The sequence below is a fragment of the Opisthocomus hoazin genome, chromosome 27 (genome assembly GCF_030867145.1).
Source record: "Opisthocomus hoazin isolate bOpiHoa1 chromosome 27, bOpiHoa1.hap1, whole genome shotgun sequence".
In the NCBI taxonomy this organism is placed as follows: Eukaryota; Metazoa; Chordata; class Aves; order Opisthocomiformes; family Opisthocomidae; genus Opisthocomus; species Opisthocomus hoazin.
The window spans coordinates 6397978-6417177 of NC_134440.1; the positions used below are offsets into that span (position 1 = coordinate 6397978).

The following is a 19200-nucleotide window of genomic DNA, read 5'->3' on the forward strand; positions in this document are numbered from 1 at the left end:
CCACCCGGGTAGACTTTGATGAGATTACGTGGTCTCTAGAGTTGTTTATCTGAAGACTCAAACTGCTGCTCTTCCCTCCCCACCCTCCTGCTTTCCCACTTACAGGGCAGCAGAGGGGAGACTGTATTTCCAGCAAATCTACATGCTGAGAGATGTGAGAGTTAGGATTTCCCGACATGGTGCCTGAATGATTATGGACAGGTAAGAAAAACTGCCTTGGACACTTAGTAACGGCAGGTTCAGACTATCTTCTAGTCCTGCCAGCTTGTCTCTGGTTTGGGCCACAGAAGCCAAGCCTGCACAGAATCCCAGAAGTGCAAGGTGCGTATGGCATTGCCCTTCCAGGCAAAGAAATGCTCTTCACGTCCATTCAAGAGCCAGAATGCTACGCAATTCCCAACACCATCTCCTCTGAAGAGGCGCTGATGTTTTGCTCTTCCTGGATCACGCTAAATCCATTCAAGGCCTAATCTCAACTTTTACTCAAGTTGACAAGTTAGAGATCCTTAACTCAGTACCATGACAAGTTAAATCTTTTACCTGCAGGCGGACCTAAGTTGGTTCCAACACAGCAACATCTGAACAAGCATACATTATGAAATCACAGAGTCTGGGTGTATTCTTTCATTAAGGTGACACAACAAGCTCATCTAGTAGACAAAGCTCATGAGATTTCACTGCGGGGAACTGAACTCATCCTAGCATTTCCAAGACACAGAGGAGACTGGTTATGTGGGACAGATCTGCTTCACATCCTGCAGAAGTGCAAGGGTTTCACCCCTGGAGAGGCAGTGTCAGACTTTCCTTTAGGCCCTGTCTTATACCAGAGAAAGAGTTCTGCCTACCTCCAACTGTTCCACCTGTAACCCCAGGAGAGAAGTTCCCCATAGTGTGAGAATTAGTCAGTCTGGTTGCAGCTGATGACACGTGGACCAGACTGGCAGCAGCTGGCATTGAATTAAATAAGGACTGCAATACTGAGGAATTTGTCACCGAGTTGAGGTTTGCTTGCAAGGCCATGGGGCCGAGGGGAAACTGTGATCCAGTGGTCAAAGTGTTTAAGAAAGGATGGTGCGTCTGAACAGCAGATGCTGGGTTGCCTGCTGCAGAAACAGCAGTAGAAAGGCTTTTACCATTCAGAAGGCCACCAGACGAAACAGCAGCAGAAATGAAAAGGTTGTGGCCGTTTTTAAACTCCACATCTCGGTCCCTTCCTTTGCCGACCTTTCCATTATGCTGCAAAGAGTTTTTTTCTGAAGAACCCCCAGTACGAATGCTTATTTCATTGATCTCTTTGCCTTTGACCCCTGACCGATTTAAGTCGTCTCCTTTCGTGCCGCTGAGGCCTTCGAGTTGCCTCTTGTTCAAAAACGGATTTGTTTCTGATATCCCCACATCTTTGCTTCGCTGCGACTGGAAACTCAAGGAGCAGTTGGAAGTCGTCACGTCTGAAGCCTTATGCGGAAGAGAAGCACCATCGATAAAGCTGTGTAAACCAATGTCAGCTGACAGTCCACCGTTGTACGTGAATCCGTTAGTGGAGTTTGTACCAGGGCTGAGCCCATCTGCCCCAGACGAGGGCATGGCAATGCTCTTCCTCGTGTGTGCTGTGATCTTGGCGTCGATGGCAAGGCTGTCCTCGGAGGACGGCCTGAAGGCAAACAGCGAATTCTGGCTCAGAGATGAAACCGACTGCAAGGGACTATCTGTAGTTTTGGTCAGGTTGATGTCAGATATTGGTGAAAAAGTAGATTTCCATTTACTGCTATTCAAGCTTTCGTTGCTTTGTGCTTGTTTCCTCCCAGATAGGCTGCCGCCTAGTTTGGAAGAAAATTTATAAACGTCATAAAACAGCATTCACTGAATCTGCTCATTAAGAACAGGGTTTTATCTTTCAACGCTCACATTTTATCAGTCTGTAATTCCATTTCTGATCCAAAAGCAGAAATTTTGTGAAGTCACCTAGAAGTCCTTAAAATTTAGTGTAATGCTCTGAAACAGTTTGAGAATGCTGATCTACTTTTTCCTCAGTCTTTGTGCTACAGATCCCTCCCCAAACCCAGAGACAGCAAAAAGAAATGGTCAGATCTTTGGTGACCCGTGACTAGAGAAAGAACTGACCCAAAATCTGTGATTATCAGCCACCTGTCTTTCTTACGCCTGTGCAACGCCCTGGCAGACCTGCACTCTGCTCAGCAGCACAGAAAAGCCGGCTACTGACAGCTTCAGCCAGTGGCAGACACCCATTCCCAAGTCTAACCATCACAACAAATAATTAACATGCCTCACACCTACCATTTTCAACAGTCTTCTGTGGAGATTTGCTTTCCAATGATATTGTTGCAATTTTCCTCTCAATTCTAGGGGAAAATAAAAAGGTTATAGTACTCATTGCAGACCTTTTGTCACACCTTTACCCCCACAATTTATCCTCCTCATGTTCACGTTTTAACAGTTGACTGGAATACATAAAGCCAAGTCAGCCAGGCAGCTGTATGTTACTAAAAGAACTTAAAAGCATTAAACAAAAATCCACCACAAACTTAGTAGAAGCTATTACAGAATTATTGCTCTTTGCCAAGATTAGTGCACGTTCAGAGGACTTCATTGTTGCTTTTCTTTCACAACAAGCAGTAGGCTGTTGCTCACATTTCTCTAGCAGTTACTTTTCCAACACCTTAAGCAAGAAAAAAATTGCACCCCACAGGCAAGCAAAGGGTGCCAAGTACTCTATTTTCAGAGCAACACTTCAACAGCTTGGGGCAGGAAAGGAAGAATTCTGAATCAAGCTGAAACTGGGAGTGTGCAAGAGACAGATTCTTAGTTAAAGTTTACACCCACAGCCTCAGTACTCCTACAAAGTAACATAGTAAAAAAAAAAAAAAAAAAAAATCATTTCTGCCCTAATTCCTTCAGAGGTCAGACTCTGTCAGCCTTGCAAACACAGCAACAGTAGGTTCCCACATTCAAGTACTTCTTCCTAAATACCTTCCCTATTCACAATTTCAGCTGCGCAAGAGGCTTGGCATAATGGAGTCTGTCTCCAAGCAAAGGGACCAACGGCGGCTGAACACACCTCTCCAGTTTAGAGCACTGTTATCAGCTCTTAGAGAAATCTCATCCTGAAACCTACGCCTGCATATTCACCTGCTGCTATTGTGCTCATCTTCAGATCCCTGCTCTTCATCTGACGTTAGCGGAGAGTAATGAACGCCATTGGTCTGAACGAGGGGCTTTTCCTTTTTCAGTACCGGGGGCTGGTCATTGTCCTGGTAAGGAACAGGAGAGTTCTTCAGGGAGTTTTCAGGAGAGGAAATGGCTGTTATTTCTAAAGGCTGGTTAATGTTATTGACCTGGGCAAGAAGGAAAGAAAGCAGTTACAGATGAGAGGATCCCTTTAGAAACAAGGCATCTCGTTAAGGATATTAAAAGCATGCTTAACTTGCTGAGCTTCAGGATATGCCAACAGCTGCTTGCTTAGCACCACTGTTGTTACACTCCACCATCCTGCATTAGAACCCGGGATGAAAGCTTAAATGTAACTTGGAAAAATAACATCTTCATTCTTTGATTTTATGTTTAAATGCAGAAATCACATGGGATAATCGCGTTTCTTTTCAAACTACCACTGCAGGATCACACGAGAGCAACTTGTATAGCTGGCTTAATTATGCAAGAACGCCATATGCTTCTGGCACTCTTCTGCTATTTAGTCAATCTTAGTTTAAACTATTTTCAAAATATTTAACCTACAGCCTAAAAATCAACTTCACTGCAGAAACAAGCTCTTTGTCATAAGGGAAGAGATTCTTTTTAATTTTTAATGCTCCACCAGCAAAGCACTCTTTGAAGACGTTCTACCTATACAGAACTAGTCCACCTACTTTTCAGCAATCCTCTCGCCTCTCAGAGGGGCCATTTCCACAAAGGGTCTTCACCCCAGTTCTGGCTACTAGCACTGTAACGACCTACGAGTATGCTAAAGATTAGAAAAGCTGAAGCTTATTTCTAATTCAAAGAGCTTTCCCAGGCCCTTCTCTCTTGCTAGAGCTCTTCATTTTTGCCCTTACCATGGAGTTGATATTGAGCGGTGAACCTGATGGTTGCGTAAAGAGTCCAGACACAGTAGGTAAGGATTTGCGTTTAGGGGAGACGCCGGAGTTCCCGCTGAGATTCCCAGTAGAGGATCTCTTCCGCCGGCCTCGCTTCTTCCCATCCTGCGCGTGTGCTTGGCCACAGTCCAGCCGTGCGCTCGTGGGCAGAGGACTGTGCTTGTTGGAAGGGGATTGTTTTACATGTCCTGTATTAGGAGAGATTGTAAAGATGATTCTTCTCTTGGCCTCGTTCTCAGGATCTGAAAACGCTGCATCAGACTGAAGATCCCCCTTTGTTCCTTCGGCAAACATCTTCTGAGCATCTGCATATTGCAATACCCCTACCAGGCTCTGGGAGGTGCCATTTAACCTGGGGCTTGCTGAGTGCTGGTGAGCAGGGGAGCTTTGCCCCGAGTTCCTCGACTGCATCATTAGCAAAGGATGTTGTGGAGTGGAACTCCGAGACCCTACTGAGTTAAACAGACTCCCAGAGTCGTCCAGAGCTGCCTGATCAACACTATGGTTAAGATGGGCTGGACTGTTTGTAAGATTTCCATTGACTGCCACGGAGCCAGAAGAGTAAGAAAAACCTGTTGAAAGGGAAAGTATACATCATTGCTTCTGCTGAGTGAGAGTTCACAGTGCTAGATTTCTGGGATGACTGGGAGTGGTTTCAGCTCTACCTGCGTTAGATCAGCCAGTGGCCGTGTATGACACGGGAAACTGCACAGCCGCGTTTTACACGGTGCAGCCGAGAACGTGGCTCTGTGTGCTGACGGTTTCAGTTAGGGGTTAACGATTTTCACTACTCTTTTGCCAGTTCAGGAAAATCCACGTGTTATATGGAGATATCCTATGGTCTACCCGATTTTAAAGGGAATTCAAGTGTAAGTTTCTTTTGAACTACGGCGCCTTTCAAAATGAGGGCTCCTGTACTCTCAACTCCTTCCTATCATCCAGGAAATAGACGGCCAAATTCAGACCGTTTCCTTCCCCAAAAAAGGAAAACATTTTGTCATCCATACAGCCCACCTCCTTCCCAAAATTAAACAAAAGGCTGTGGCTTAGGAAGTGACAGGGGATCTTCAAAGAAATTCTGGCAGAAGAATGCCACACGGGAGGAAGCTTGGAAAGGGAATTAAGTATTTGTCATGGTGTATCATAAATGGGTTTAATGCTCTAGTAAGGCCTTGTCTCTGGGCTGTCTAAATGAAAGGGGTTGAAGGGAACATGGTATTGTTTCACAACAAGATTTTTTTTAAATACTTCACTGGTTTTATAGGAAACTGCAGCCAAGCCCTTCTTTGCAAAACAGATGCTAGAAACAACACAAGCCCCTCGAGGTGGTAAGCACTAAGAACAAATGCACTCTCTGATGACGGATCAGCTGTACAATAGCTTCTGTACGCTAGAACCTACTTTTCCATATCCTGAACAGCTAAAGGCCATAATTTCAACAGATGAGTGAGTTCAGAAGCAATGTCTGCACTTCAAGGTATCCCTACCCTCTCCCGCTTGACCTTTCTTCCTATCCAGATACTTGTGCCTTTATAACTGCTCATGAGGCACCATGGTGACCTGCATCAAGAAATTAATTTTGCTATTAAAAAAAACCCCCACCCTGTACAATAAAACTTTTAAAGCCAGATCACCAGCTCACAGCATAGCTATGCAACACATTGCTGGTTTGCCACATTGTAAAGGTAGGAATCGCTTCATTCATATAGAATAATTTACAAAAGCAACTTTTTATTTACACTGCAAGGTGCTGCAGTTCAGGCAAAGGGACATCAAACTAATACTTTATGCCAGAATGCATCCAAGCTGTAGGCACATACTGTCTCAGAACATCATCATCCACAATTCTTTGGTCTCGTCACAAAACACACATTTATCTAGCACTCCGCTGCCTGAATGACCTGACAAGAAGTGCTCGGAAAACTCCGACACATGCACTTGGGGGTGCTGCCACGACCAGACAAAGCACCTTCGCGTAGATGAGGCTGTTACCTGAGGTAGCCAAAGCCAGTGGCTTGTTTCCAGCAGCATTGCTTACGCCATTATGAGAACTAGCACCAATCTGCTTTTCAAGTGTCGATGAGTCTCTACTCTGATGAACAGGGCTAGGTGTGCTTCTCTGGGGGGAGAGAAACAGGCATTTTAGTACAGGAAGTACTCGAAAGTCAACAGTTTAAACAAAATTCACATGCACTAGCAGATCTACCAAGCAAAGTAGCTCTACTTCCTAAATGTCCTAGAGTTTGCTTGTTTTGAGAAAAACATAGATCAGCATGTTACGGGACCAGAATAAATGCCGTGATTAATTATACTGCAATAGTATCTAGCACACAACAGATACCATGCAGAGAGAGGGAGAACAGGCTCATCACCCCAAAAAGGTTAGACTCAGGACAGCACTGCAATCGGAGAACGAATGCCTCAGTCCGCTGCTTCACAGGCAGCCAGAAAGGAAACAAATGGTTGTGTCACGTCCACGAGCCTGTGCACACAAAGTTCCCCAAAACAATCCCAAACTGAACATGAAAGGCATTAGGCTCTGGTCCCTGGTGCACTATCCGAGGATCCAACCAACAAGTGGGGTTCTCCTAAAGCAGGCAAAACAATTGCGAAATGCTAGCCTGAATAAACAATGTGCTGAGGTGAGAGATGCCACCCAGAGCGAACATTCTCTCTCTCTCTCTGAGGACATACGACTTCTGCTCGGAGCTGGGCAGGCTGTAGCTCTGTTACAACTAAAAGTCTACAGCTGGAAAAAGATAATGGGTTCAACACTATGAAACAATTCCAGCTTTCCAAACATGGGATTGTAAGCCAAGCTTCTGTGGAGGGATTCTAAATTCACAGCTCTCATGTGAAAGCAGCAAATGCTTCTCAGTTCTCTACTATAACACTTTCGTAACAAGCGTGAGAAATTGGACCAGGCTTTTTTACACTCCTCTGCCACTGAGAGTGGCCTGGACTTCTGTGGATTTCAAAAAGAGATGGCCCCAAAAGTTCTCTAGTTGCTCTCTGCTGCTACAGAGCAGTCATTTGCACATTAGGTATTACAGCCTCAGGTGCTACTCAAGTTCATCCTACACAGGTACGTGACAGACAATTTTGAGATGACCAAACTGAGGCAGAAGAATCTGTCTCCCAGGGTCATGCAAGAAGGCAGGGGCTAAGAACAAACCGACATGTGCACTTCCCTGCTTCCACTGCCACAAACTCTCCGACTATGCCTCTTCCACCCAGCCAGACATTTAAGACCAGGATCTCTCAAGACATCCACTTTACTTTCCTTCCTGGCTGAAATACCACCACCCCACAGGCACATGAGAGGAATAACCTACAGAATGACTATGAGCCAAGAGGGTGCATCCCAACAGCAGCCCCCCCCGAGCATCACACATTCGAGATTAGCAGCCTGCTAAGGATGCTGGTGCACAACACCCCAGTACTGCCCAGTATGATTTTAGTTAGGGACGGAAAGTGTTGACAATCCCTTACTCACCACCTTCTCAACACGGCTAGGTAGGACTACGCTGGCCAGAGGGATACTAACAGGGAGTTTATTAGGCTGCACTGTGCTGAGAGGAATACTGATAGGTAGGCTGGTGATAGTTTCTCCATTACTCACAGAGGTTCTCTCTCTCAAAACCTGTAAACGCAGAAGAGAAAGTAATGTTCTTAAAGTGCATGCTATTACGGAAAAGACTTTTTAAACTAATGGTGACCTGCTCATTTATATTCCTCCCTCCCCATACCCCCCCTTTTTTTTAAAGAATTACATAATTAAGAGTGATGAATAGATAGCAAAGACAGGGCATGTGTGGAGCAGTTTTGCTACCAGCACCAGTGTGCTAGGACAGCAACACGCAACAGCACAGAAATATGCAAATTAAAGCTACTGCTGGCCCCAAGCACGAGGAAAAGGATGCCTTAGGCAAGCTCATTTCCTACTGTCTTTGTTAGAGCGCTGTGAAAAGCACTCGTCTGACAAAAATCCCATCTTGAGGTCCTCTGAAGATGTAGCAGCCAGAAATATTTCCATGGTAACCTCCTATTGGAGGGCATCTGCTTGCTCTTAAATGAGCACCAAGACGATTGATTCATGGCTGGACCAATTATGTGGACAATTTTTTGTTATTTTCATTTTTTTTACCTATGAAAGGGTCTACTTTTGAAGTTCAAGTAGACATACACCAGATCAAAAAAGAAGTCCTACTGCATTGCTGGTGCAGCTCATAAGCAAACCAGTAACTCGGAGGTAAGCACATCTTTCACGACCACAGTACTCTCTACCTTTAGCCAGCTCCATTTTGTCATATCACACCTACTGTGTTTTGCATCATTTTCCATGCCACGCTGACCACAGCAAGGAGCATACCTGCATTCCCTAATTTGGCCAACTTTTTCTTTGTTCAACTAGGTGTAATGTCTCTGCACCTGAGCACAAGCAGATCTCTTACCTTCTCGCCTGCAATTGGTAAGGCCGCTGGGGAAGAGGGCCGAGCTTCCTGAGGACTCAGCTTTATGCCATTAGAAATACCAGGGCTTGGATATGTAAGGCCATTCTCTTTGATGTGGTCAGCTCTAGAACAGAGATGTACAACTGTCAGAATACAAAAGCTAATGACTCCTCTTTTACAGGGAATTCCTGTACCAAACTCAAGGCACTGTACTGCCTTATTTACCCCACCAGCTGGCACTGCTGATTTTCTTGAAGCAAAACTTTTCAAAAGTGTATAAAACTCCACTTTCAAAAATATTTTCTCCACAATCCATATAAACCACTGTTATTAAAAACAAGCAATATTATTAGCCCTCCTTTCCCATCCTAGGAAATGATCACTCTCACCTCTGTATCTCATTAGTTGTTGCTTTTCCATTGACTGCATGGTCTTGATTCAAGTGTCTCCTTAGTGCTATTTTAGCTGGGGAAAACCTGGTATAATCAGGTAAGGACAAGCTTGTCATCTTGTCTGCCTTCTGTCTGCTGCTGTGGTTTGGGGTACACGGAACTATTTCTTGGTCCAGGTGAGAGGTCGTGTACTGAGGGGTGTTCTGCTTGGAAGAGGGCCTGCTAAAGGTGTTATGAATTTCATAGGGAGTAGCATGGCCGTTCATGGACAGTTCAGGGCTCATGCCATTGATGTGGGGCATAGGAAACTTGGAGCATTCAAGCTCCAGTTGGAACCTGCCATGATCAGCCTCAGGGTCACGGCTCAAATGGTTTTTATTGCGTAGCTGTACTGACAGTGACTCATCAGACGGCGTGTACGATTTCAGCTGCATGAGCTCCTGCTGTCTTTGACTTTTCTCAAGTTCCACAATGCTGATCTTTAAATGAAGAGGAGGACAACGATTAAAGACCACACTTAACAACTCTACCACATTATGGAGTTCTGCCTCGATATGCTTCTCAGGAAAAGTGGCCCCATTTCTGGGAACAATGTACAACAATTAACCAAAAATCTGAGAAACAAATTTCGACATGTTGCTCTGAGCTTGAAACTAAAAGGCACAGGTAAGAGCAATGGCTCAGAGACTCTTAGCAAGCACTTATCAGATCTTAAAAGCAAACGTGAAATATTTCCAACTTCTACAGGGAGTATGGAGTAACTGAATACTGCCAGTCATTGCAGGAAACAGTCATTCCACAGCAAGGCATCCAGCAAAAGGCCGGATTAGCTCTAGAGCTAATCTTACAGGGCAAGAAAAGTTCTTCAAACACAGGAGTTTAATTTCTTTTCACTATGGTAAGTGACTTTCTGTGGGAACCGATTCCTGAATTGAGATGTGAGAGCACACATGCAAAGAAGCAGGATCTTTCTTTTCATCAGATCATGCTTTTTAATTCTTTTTAATGGTAAACCATGATTCCTTCTTCCACAGCATTACCAAGGAATCAGGTCATAGCACCTACTTCCTTTAAAAGTTATCCACATCCTTGTTCAAGTTTACTCAAATCCTCTAAAAAAAGTTTAACCCCGGCAGTGGGGGGGAAGAAGAGCAGCCATCTAGCTTATCCTTTAACATCATATTTAGTCAAACACCCTTAACCGGCCCATTGCCCAAGAGCTACCCCAAGCTGGTGACTCCAGGTTTGTTTCTTGCTCTCTACCTGCAATTCCAAACAGTGCTTTTGTTTCTCAGAAATCTGATTCTTCAACGCCTGCTTCTCTTTCAGCAAGTTCTCCAGTGACAATGTTGACCAGTCCAGCTTCAGTTCTTCACACCGTGCCTTAAGCTGCAAAGACAGAGGATAAACAGATCAAAAGACAACGTTCACCACTTCGCACCACCCAAACTGCAAGCAGAAAACCATGCACCTTTCAACTGGATATATGCCAGAAGCTTCTTGGCCCACTGAAAACACCTCTCAGCTTAAGCTAAATGCCACCAAAATGGTCCTATGATCCCCACATAATGCAGCAGGAGGTGGCCTGGTTCTTTCTGAAAGCAGTGTTATCACCCACCCTCCCTAACCACTTCCACATCCAGATTTCCCCCTCACCTCCCTTAACAGTTTGGGTTACCAAGATGAACAACACAAGAGTCATGGATACCACAAAGCTAGCACTGTACAAACTTCTTTGCCAGCGAGATGCAGATTTGGTGACAAGCACATACACAGGTGCAATGCTGTTTATGGGACACAGCTGAGGCCAGAGCCAACTGTCACCTCAGCATTTGATGAGAGGTAAATAAAGGTACACCAAGAAAAAGGACCACCTTCAATTTTTCCCCCATCATTCTTCTCTGTTACAGAGGAGCTATAGCAGCTGGATGATTTTTCATTGTTAAGATACCTTGAAGACAGGGGCAGCCCTCAGCTCATGACCTGTCCTCCCTACATAAATGGGAGGATCACCCTGCTACTCAGACACAAGCGTTGTACGCACCAGCTGTAAGCTCTGGTTCCTGAGTTCACTGTTATCTTTCTCCAGCTGTTTCGTCTGTTCTTTCAGTTGCTGATTGTGAGCAGAGATTTCCTTCTGAGCCTGAATCAGGTCATTGTATGTTAGAGCTTTAACTCCCAACTACAAGATGAAGAGTGAGAAGGAGAGAGATCATTCAATAAGGTCTTGACGCTCTTATTCCAGACAACTGTCGCATTCTAAAGTGACACTGAGGAGACCTGCAGAACTTATGCAGCCCACAGGGAGTCCCCCAGCCTTCTCAAAGGCACTTTATCATTGCTAGGTGATAAAGCGGAAGGACAAAAGCACCTCACTCGGAGCTGCTGTTCCAGCATTTAACTTTAAAACTGGCATTTAGTTTCTTCAGCCAGAACAACACTATTTTTGTAGGAGCCACCACATTTCCTTCTGTGCTTCCGAACGCGTGCTGGCAACACAGAGTTTGTTGGACCAGCAGGGGATGCACCCTTTACTAAAATACCACGGTGTCTGTGCTTTGTCACCCCCTTTCCTTGGATACAGAGTGGCACACAACAGTTTCAACAATGAAGATAAAACATAACCAAAGAGTGATGCAAATTCCACATTATTTAGCATGACCTCTGTTTTGCAGCAGGTCATGCTAAATAATGCTCTGGTCTGAACTTATTTTTATCAAAAATGTTTGCATGCAGATGACTAACAAGCATCCGCTTCCACCAGATCAGGGCTACCTCATCAAGTTTCTGCTGAAAAAGACGTTTGATTTCCTCTTTCTGTGCCTGGCAGTGGGTGAATAACTGCTGTGCTGTCCCCAGTAACTGAGCATTCTTTTCCTGGAAGAGGGAGAAAACACACTTTTAGCACCAACTGCAACATGGTCCATCTTAATAAGACGTTTACATCTAGTTTGTACAGCAAGTTGGGAGCGAATCTGAGCTCAGAGGAGAGATGTATGAACTAATCAGGCCCTGCCTCAGGCTCCTCTGAGCTTGTATTTGTTAGTGTTCTACACTTGGTGAAGTTAAGTAAGCTGAAAAGAGCTTTTACGTAGTTTTTTTTCTGCTATATGTAGAATACAATCAGGACAGTCCTGAAGATTCATTTTCATCCTCCTAGTGCATTGTAAAGAAGTAGTAATAATCATATCCTACAGAGCAGCAATGGAACTGGAAAAGACTATCTGTATGAAATCTGTTACTAAACTGGGAACAGAATCTAAACCTCCAGAGTCCCAGTTCAGAGTTTTCCGACACAATACTCATGGAAGACATGCAGTAAATGAAAATACACTGTGGGGGAGGTAGGAAGAAAGTCATAAATAAGCCAAACCACTTGTACTTCTAATGCCAAAATTACTTCAGTGGGCCACCCGATCCTTCCACTCGCAGAACATTTCCTGCCCATAACATTCCTGAACCAGATACTTGCTTACTCATTTCACGGTCGTGCGCTACGTGAGCAGCAAAGCACAAGGACAGCACTGGCTAAAGAGTCTCATTTATTCAGTGCCCAACTGAAAGATGAGCGCAGCAAGAAGAGCAAGCTCCACAGATTACACTTTTCTCCAACTATTACTGCCTAGGCCAAACAGGAATTGTGCAGAAACTGATCCATCACTCCAGAAAACGTGGAGGACAAGGGCGAAAAGCACTTTGATCTTCCAAGCAGGGAGGCAGCAGTGCTGGCAAGTTCCACACGCGCGAGAACACACAGAACCTGGCGTACAGCTCTTGTTGGCTCTTGTGCCAGTGACTTGGGAAAACAGTTGAGTCACTGCAATGCTAAACTGACCGCCATAGGTGATGCTGAAAACATCATTTCTGCTTTCAGCATCAGTCATTGCATTCAGCCTTTACAAGCAGTGGAGGAGCTGACAGCTCCATCTAAGGGTAATCTGGTGAACTAGCAGCTCACAGCATCTTGTTTATTTTAAAAGCATATTACAGAAACGTTTTTCTTCTATTTGAAAAACCTTCATGTAAGAGGGAGGTATTAAATAGACTATACAACAGCACCTCATCCAGCAAAGTTCTGCTTCTGCCTTTGTGAAGTTTAATTTGCCATGCTTTCCATGTAACACTCCACTATAAAAATATTTTCATACCAAATTCCTCATTTTAATGTCTTAAAGTATGAAACAGCTGTCAGACACCAACATGAAGTGATTACTTTTGCACACTCTCAATTCATACTTTCAGCACACAGCACAGTACTTGCACGCCACCATTCCTCATGCTGTTTTCTGTGCAAGGAGATAAATTAACTTTATGCTGACTTTCCCGACGAGTACAGAACAAGCAAAAAAATATGCTGCTTAAGGAAAAAGTGGAAAATTCTAAGTGCTGTTTGACTGTGAAAACAAATGGAAACAACCATCGAAAAAAGGCTTGCATGAACACCACATCAGCATCAGCCAATTCTCAGTAACGAATGGAGGGGCACAAGTCATCCTCTCTCATCTGGAAAGAGAGATCCCACTAAGGAAAACCCCATGAAACAATATCACAGCGTTAAGCTGACACTTTCACAAAGGCCACAGAGCAAAGCAAAGCTTCCACAGGGACTACCAAAAGCTGGAATTGGCCACAAGTTAGAGACTATTGTTGAGCTCTGTGGGGACAGCTTTTTCCACAGAAGTAGCAAGCACAGGCTCTCTCATCAGGACTAATTTCTAAAGCAATTAAATTATTCATAATCGAGGCAAGACAATACAAGAAGAAAAGGTGTTAAGCTGGTAAATCTCCTCCCTCTGCTGGGGAGATGGCTCCATAGCAGAGAAAAATGCTGCACTTCACAGCTGCAGGGTTTGCTTCGCCTTTCCTTGTATTTCAACCCACGACTTTGTAAATTCACACTTTGCCTACCAGTGTAATCTTAACACACTATCAGTACTAAGGATGCTTCATTATGTGTCTTAAATCAGTGATGACAGTTTGGGTTTTTTAATCCCATGCTTTCATTTGTTACAAGTCTAATGAGCCATCCTGGTGCTAAAGTACTCAATCCATTCAGACCTTCCTGCAGTGGGAAAAGAATAGGATATCAAAAAACAGAAAACTCAGCCCCAAGGAATGAGTGTCTGCGTGTTTTCAAGACAGTCCTCATTCAAAATCGCTACAATCTTTAGCTAGATTAAATACAATTGAATTATCCCAAAGCAGTTTGACTAGGAGCTCGCAGCATGGATCCACGCAGGGAAGCGGAGGGCAGGAATGGATTCAGGCAGTGCCTGCTGCTGGCGAGGCTGACCACCACCTCTTGCTCCTGTGACCCATGAGACATTTAGAGAAGAAAAGCAGCTGCCGATCCCAAATGGGAGAAAAGGGCAGGGTTCAAGACACCAGCTCCCTGCATTGGTACGCACAGCTTTGTGTCAAAATAGAGGAAAAATCAGAAATACTGAAGTAAGACTTCTCAGGTGGAGGGGGACCAGAGGGAAGAGGAGAGGTTCATCTCTCCCAGTGTGCAGATGGGAAATTTAAGCACACAAAGACTGGCTGAGTTTGCAATAAAATCCCCAGGTATAGTCTTCCAGCCTAAGCATTACTCTTGTCGAGTCTTCATAATTGGCCTGGTGCAGCACTGGTGTTAAGTGTACACAATTCTGATCTTCAACATTTTCTCCCCCACAACTAAGGTATCTCATAGTCTAGCAATTCAGTTTAGAAGTGTTAAAAACGAGACCTACCTTTTCCTGCTCCAGTAACTGTTGCAGGCTTGCTTTATATTGAGGAGTTTTCATGTATGCCATGAACTGCATGTACTGGATCTTAAAAGAGTCTGCAAAATAAATAAGGAGATGATACATTTAAAGTGAAAGAAAGGGCAATTTACCCCTATCTGCTCCCTTGACACCTCTCCCCCCTTTGCTCTCTCTTGTTGTTTATTTGGCTTTTAAGTCAGACCAAAACATTAAAGATCAATTTAGAGCACAGTGAAAATGCATCTTCTGATGCAAGCTGAACTCTTGGATCCATTAGCTACTTATAATAGGTATCCCAATGGAAGTCATGACAACGCAATCAAAAATGCAGAGGAAGATGATGAGCGCTAACAGTGCGTTTGCATGATGAAAGAGGAGTTGAACAGCTTTTAATGCACTACAAGTAGAAATAATAAGAGAGACTAGCTGCAACAGCCAAAACCAGCCCAAAGCTCAGAGCACTCATTCTCCCAGCGCCACAAGACAGGGCTTGCTGTACTCCTCCTACCTTCACACAGACAGATGACAAGCTCTACACCCACATTTACTCTACCCTCCAAGGAGCACTTGCTTCTCATTGTCCTTGTACCTCCAGTCTCCTATTATACAATGAACCTCCCTTCCCCCCAGCCCTCCCCACTGGGGCCCTTTCATCATAAAGCCAACCACATGATTAAATTCAGTCTGCTGCAATCACAGGCAGCCAAGACGTGTAATAGATGTTATACAGACATTTGCAGCAAGGTTTACTCCAGACAAGTGTCATTCTCCCCATGCCATTTCCCCTCCAACATGAAACACCCCTCTAACTCACTCTTTTTGTCTCTCTTTCTCTACAGTAGGAAATCAGTCACAACTGTAAAACACCACACCAAGAGAGCAGAAGTTAAGGACATCACAGATGTCCTTGGTCTCTACATAGACAGGACCTTTACATCAGATGATCCTAGACTGCTCATGCCCAATGCCAAAAGCCAGAAACAGTTCAGGGGCAGAGAGAAGAACCAGAAGACTCAAAAAAACAGCATCCAAGTTTTTCCTTAAATCACCTCGTGCACATGGAACATATTTTCAAACCATATCACCTTTGTGACCTCAAAAACTCAGACAGTATCTCATTTACTTTTACTTTGCTCTAAGTTTTGCACAGAAAACAGAGTGGTATTCTCCAAAATTGTATCACTTAAGAGAATGGTCTCACTTAAAGTTATTTTTGAGTAGCCATTTCCATTTAAATTTATTTTGGATTCCTGCTAAACCCAAGCTTCTTTCCTTTTGTGCCAAACAAGAGCTGAAACAATGTCAAAAAACAGATGCAGACCAAGACATCAACTCTGACAGCAAGCAAGAGAAGAGACCTCGTGGTGATGCCAATAGAAGCAGGCAGGCAGAGGAAGATGGAGGAGAAGTTATCCTCCTCTCCTGTTCAATATACAGCTTTCCAGAGAAGCTGTCTTGTTAGTAGCTCTTTGATCTACCAAGCATTCAGAAACCTCAAAGTAGAGGTTCCCATGACAAACACAGTGACAACACTACAGCCTTACCTAGCAGCTTCTGTAGTGCGGGTGGGGTAGGTGTCACCAGTAGCTGGTTAGATGAATGCCGTTGCACTTTGGGAGGTAGTTGGTAATACGGACTATGAGGTGACTTGTATGCATCTAAAGAGAGAAACAAAGATAATCTTTCAGATTATGAAAGTCAGTGTTTCTGGCCAGTACTTCACCATTAGTACAATACAAGATTCAGTAACTTAGCCAGATCAACACACTGCAACTAACTGCTTGGAAGGACATCTACAATTTATCCTTAGCGCAGCAGAGACAAGTTATCAGCCACAGCTCAGCTCCAGCTTCTGGCCAAGCACCTACAGACAGATTCAATCACCATCTTCTCAGAGGCATACCCCCATCTCAAGGGGAGCTTTGCTTTGGTGGCAAGAGAGAAGTTATGACACAAAACCAAACTAAACCTAGCAATAAAGGAAGAATGACCTCCCAGCACGCATTCAGAGCCTCAGACGCTTGTCTACATTCATGTGGCTGGGGGACGCTTCTTCCACTTGAACTCACCCTGAGGAGAGGATGAAGATGTCTGTGAAACAGTTTGAGCATGCAGAAGTTCTAGTGCAGTTTGGTTCTTCTTGGTCTTGCGCTCTGTATTTGTAGTGTTCATTTTCTTGGGACGTCCTCGTTTCCTGCCTGCCATTTTTCTTCCTTTCTTACTCAGCTTCTTCTTTCGTGGTTTGGAGGGAGATGGCTTTTTAACAGAATTTGCCCCAGCCTTTTCTTCTTCAGCACCAGAATCCTAAGAGATTTTTAAAAGCCATAACTCTTTAGTAATTTCTACCTATATATGCAGCATTCCTTTTAAGCAAGCATTAATAAAATTGTTTAATATTTTATGAAAGGAAACCGATGTGTTGTAGTTAAATAACCTGCCAGTGAAGTACACTTGCTTGGGATAAGAGCTGTCCCCAATACCCAAAGGATTGTGCTCATTCTCTTCTGGACTTACTCATCACAAAAAAGGAAATCTGTAACTCCTGTCTACGAAAAGGTGATTATTTACCCTGTATTGACTATACTCTTCTACTGAATTTCATTTAAAAGTCAAAGTACATTCAATACTTCATACTTCCATGCATGAACAGTCACTGCAGTATTACGCAACAGAACGAGAAAGGAAAGGAGCCTTTGCAGAGGAGACTCAGCTCCCTTTGAACTCCACTCAATGGGTTATGACTCAGGGAAAGCTCTGCGAGCTCATGCTGAAGGTAAGCAACGGTGGACAACCAACTGTTCTATTCATCTTGCAATACCTTTTTTTTCCAGAATTAATGGTGCAATTCCCAAGTGCAGTTTTTAAGTCACTCCATCATATTTTTGTCCACAGCAACAGCCATAGCAGTGTACGTGCTCAGAACACACACAGTCAGTCTTGCCACAGAATCAGGCTTTTCCTGACACAGACTATGAGTTCATGCACAGGTAAAGAGAAACCATGTTTACTCTATGCAAATGTAGGATGTTCACCTTGTTTTCTTGAACCTTTGTCGGAGTAGTTGTGTTGCTCTTATTTTCTCTTTGTTGACGACGTCTAGCTGCCTCTTGTTCCTCCTGGATAAACATTTTAAAAGACTTGATAATTTGCTCATATATTTATGACTTTTTAATACAAGAGCACTGTGTTTCCCAGCTTAGTCTTCCACAAGAGCTAGGTGTAAGTGCTCTGATCATACAATGCCTAATTAAAAAACCCACCCTTTTGTTACAAGCAAGGGAAAAAACTTACCCTGCCTCAGGCAACACTCAGTGGGAAAAGGAAGGTAAGCGCCCTTTTGCACTGCATTACCTACTATAATGGGTGTCAAACATACAGCCACAGTGCAAAGGAGATGAAGGCCCAACCTCTTCCCTTGTTCTGCCCCTCACAATGCCACCCCCTAGATCACACTGGCATTACAGGTTTTGGTTGGGTTTTTTTTTTTTTTAAATAAATATTTCAATAGCTTTACCTATACCCTCAGCATTTCATGTATTGCTACATTGCTTTAAAAATCTTACATGACTTCAAATGGCATAGCCACTAACCATCATCTAATTAAACTTTAGCCAAGTCTGTAGAGGAGACTAAAAAAAAAAAAAAAAAGGCAGCAACTTTTAAGCTTGGTTTTCTACGAGGCATTAAGGACAGGAAATTTCAAAGAGCTCAGTCAAAGCCTTCCTTGTATGTTCCAGGTGAAGTTGAATTTGCATACGAATTCTGGTAATTACAACACCTCCTCAATTTAAGCAAGTTATCAAGCAGACCATGCAAATGGCAGATTTAAACAGCCTCACCATTAAAAGCAGAGAAGTTCAGATGTACATGGATGCCACCCCGCATTTTCTCTTTGACTCTGAGAAGCCTTTTTTCCCCTCAAGTCTGAATCCAGCAGTCTGAAATAACCCAATCTCCAAGCTGCCCTTAGTCTGTCTTTAACACTTAGTAAGCAAGTCACTCTGAAGACTAACACTCACCCCAGGTTTTATATTACGAGGCCTCACTTAATTCTCTTATTGGGAATACCAGCCCCATCCGTTGTTTCAGATTAATATAGCCCAGCACAGTCTCAAAAATCCTCTGCCATTTTAATTCCACGCGTGACAGCGCAGACTGCAGCAACTGACAACACATTTCATGTCTCAAATAGCATGTCCCAAAAGTAACATCTCAGAGTGCTCTTCAGCTTCATTTTCACGCAGCTGAACACTGTGACAAATTCAACCTATCATTTCCTCCTAACTTCAGTTCTTTAATGAACTAACAGTCCTTTGTAGACCTCCAATGCAAGGGAAAAACACCTTGGGGCTGCCCCACTCTCTATTCAAAAGCTCTTGAAGATGATTCTATCAGTGCTTGATGGCATATGATGCTTTACTTCAATTAGCTCCACACCCACGTTCCTTGCTTACCAAGAAAATTTGATTTCTATCAATTCTGTACATCTTTAACA

At 43.8% G+C, this 19200-nt stretch overlaps 1 protein-coding gene across 7 annotated transcripts in view; it reads right to left on the bottom strand.

Annotated features, from left to right (window-relative positions):
• DOT1L (DOT1 like histone lysine methyltransferase) overlaps window positions 1-19200 on the bottom strand; it is a 77993-nt gene that overhangs the window by 11624 nt on the left and 47169 nt on the right. For 5 of the 7 annotated variants that reach the window (XM_075444469.1, XM_075444464.1, XM_075444465.1 and 2 more), the window contains 15 exons: window positions 17738-17821; window positions 16775-17009; window positions 16250-16363; window positions 14691-14782; window positions 11734-11835; window positions 11003-11140; window positions 10222-10347; window positions 8956-9437; window positions 8567-8690; window positions 7609-7755; window positions 6105-6231; window positions 4071-4684; window positions 3148-3353; window positions 2296-2360; window positions 846-1817 (listed from right to left, as the gene is read on the bottom strand). In XM_075444469.1, the coding sequence (XP_075300584.1) occupies window positions 846-1817; window positions 2296-2360; window positions 3148-3353; window positions 4071-4684; window positions 6105-6231; window positions 7609-7755; window positions 8567-8690; window positions 8956-9437; window positions 10222-10347; window positions 11003-11140; window positions 11734-11835; window positions 14691-14782; window positions 16250-16363; window positions 16775-17009; window positions 17738-17821 (3628 nt within the window). The remainder of the gene's footprint in view (window positions 1-845; window positions 1818-2295; window positions 2361-3147; window positions 3354-4070; window positions 4685-6104; window positions 6232-7608; window positions 7756-8566; window positions 8691-8955; window positions 9438-10221; window positions 10348-11002; window positions 11141-11733; window positions 11836-14690; window positions 14783-16249; window positions 16364-16774; window positions 17010-17737; window positions 17822-19200) is intronic. The other 2 variants (XM_075444467.1, XM_075444466.1) reach the window with 2 other exon arrangements.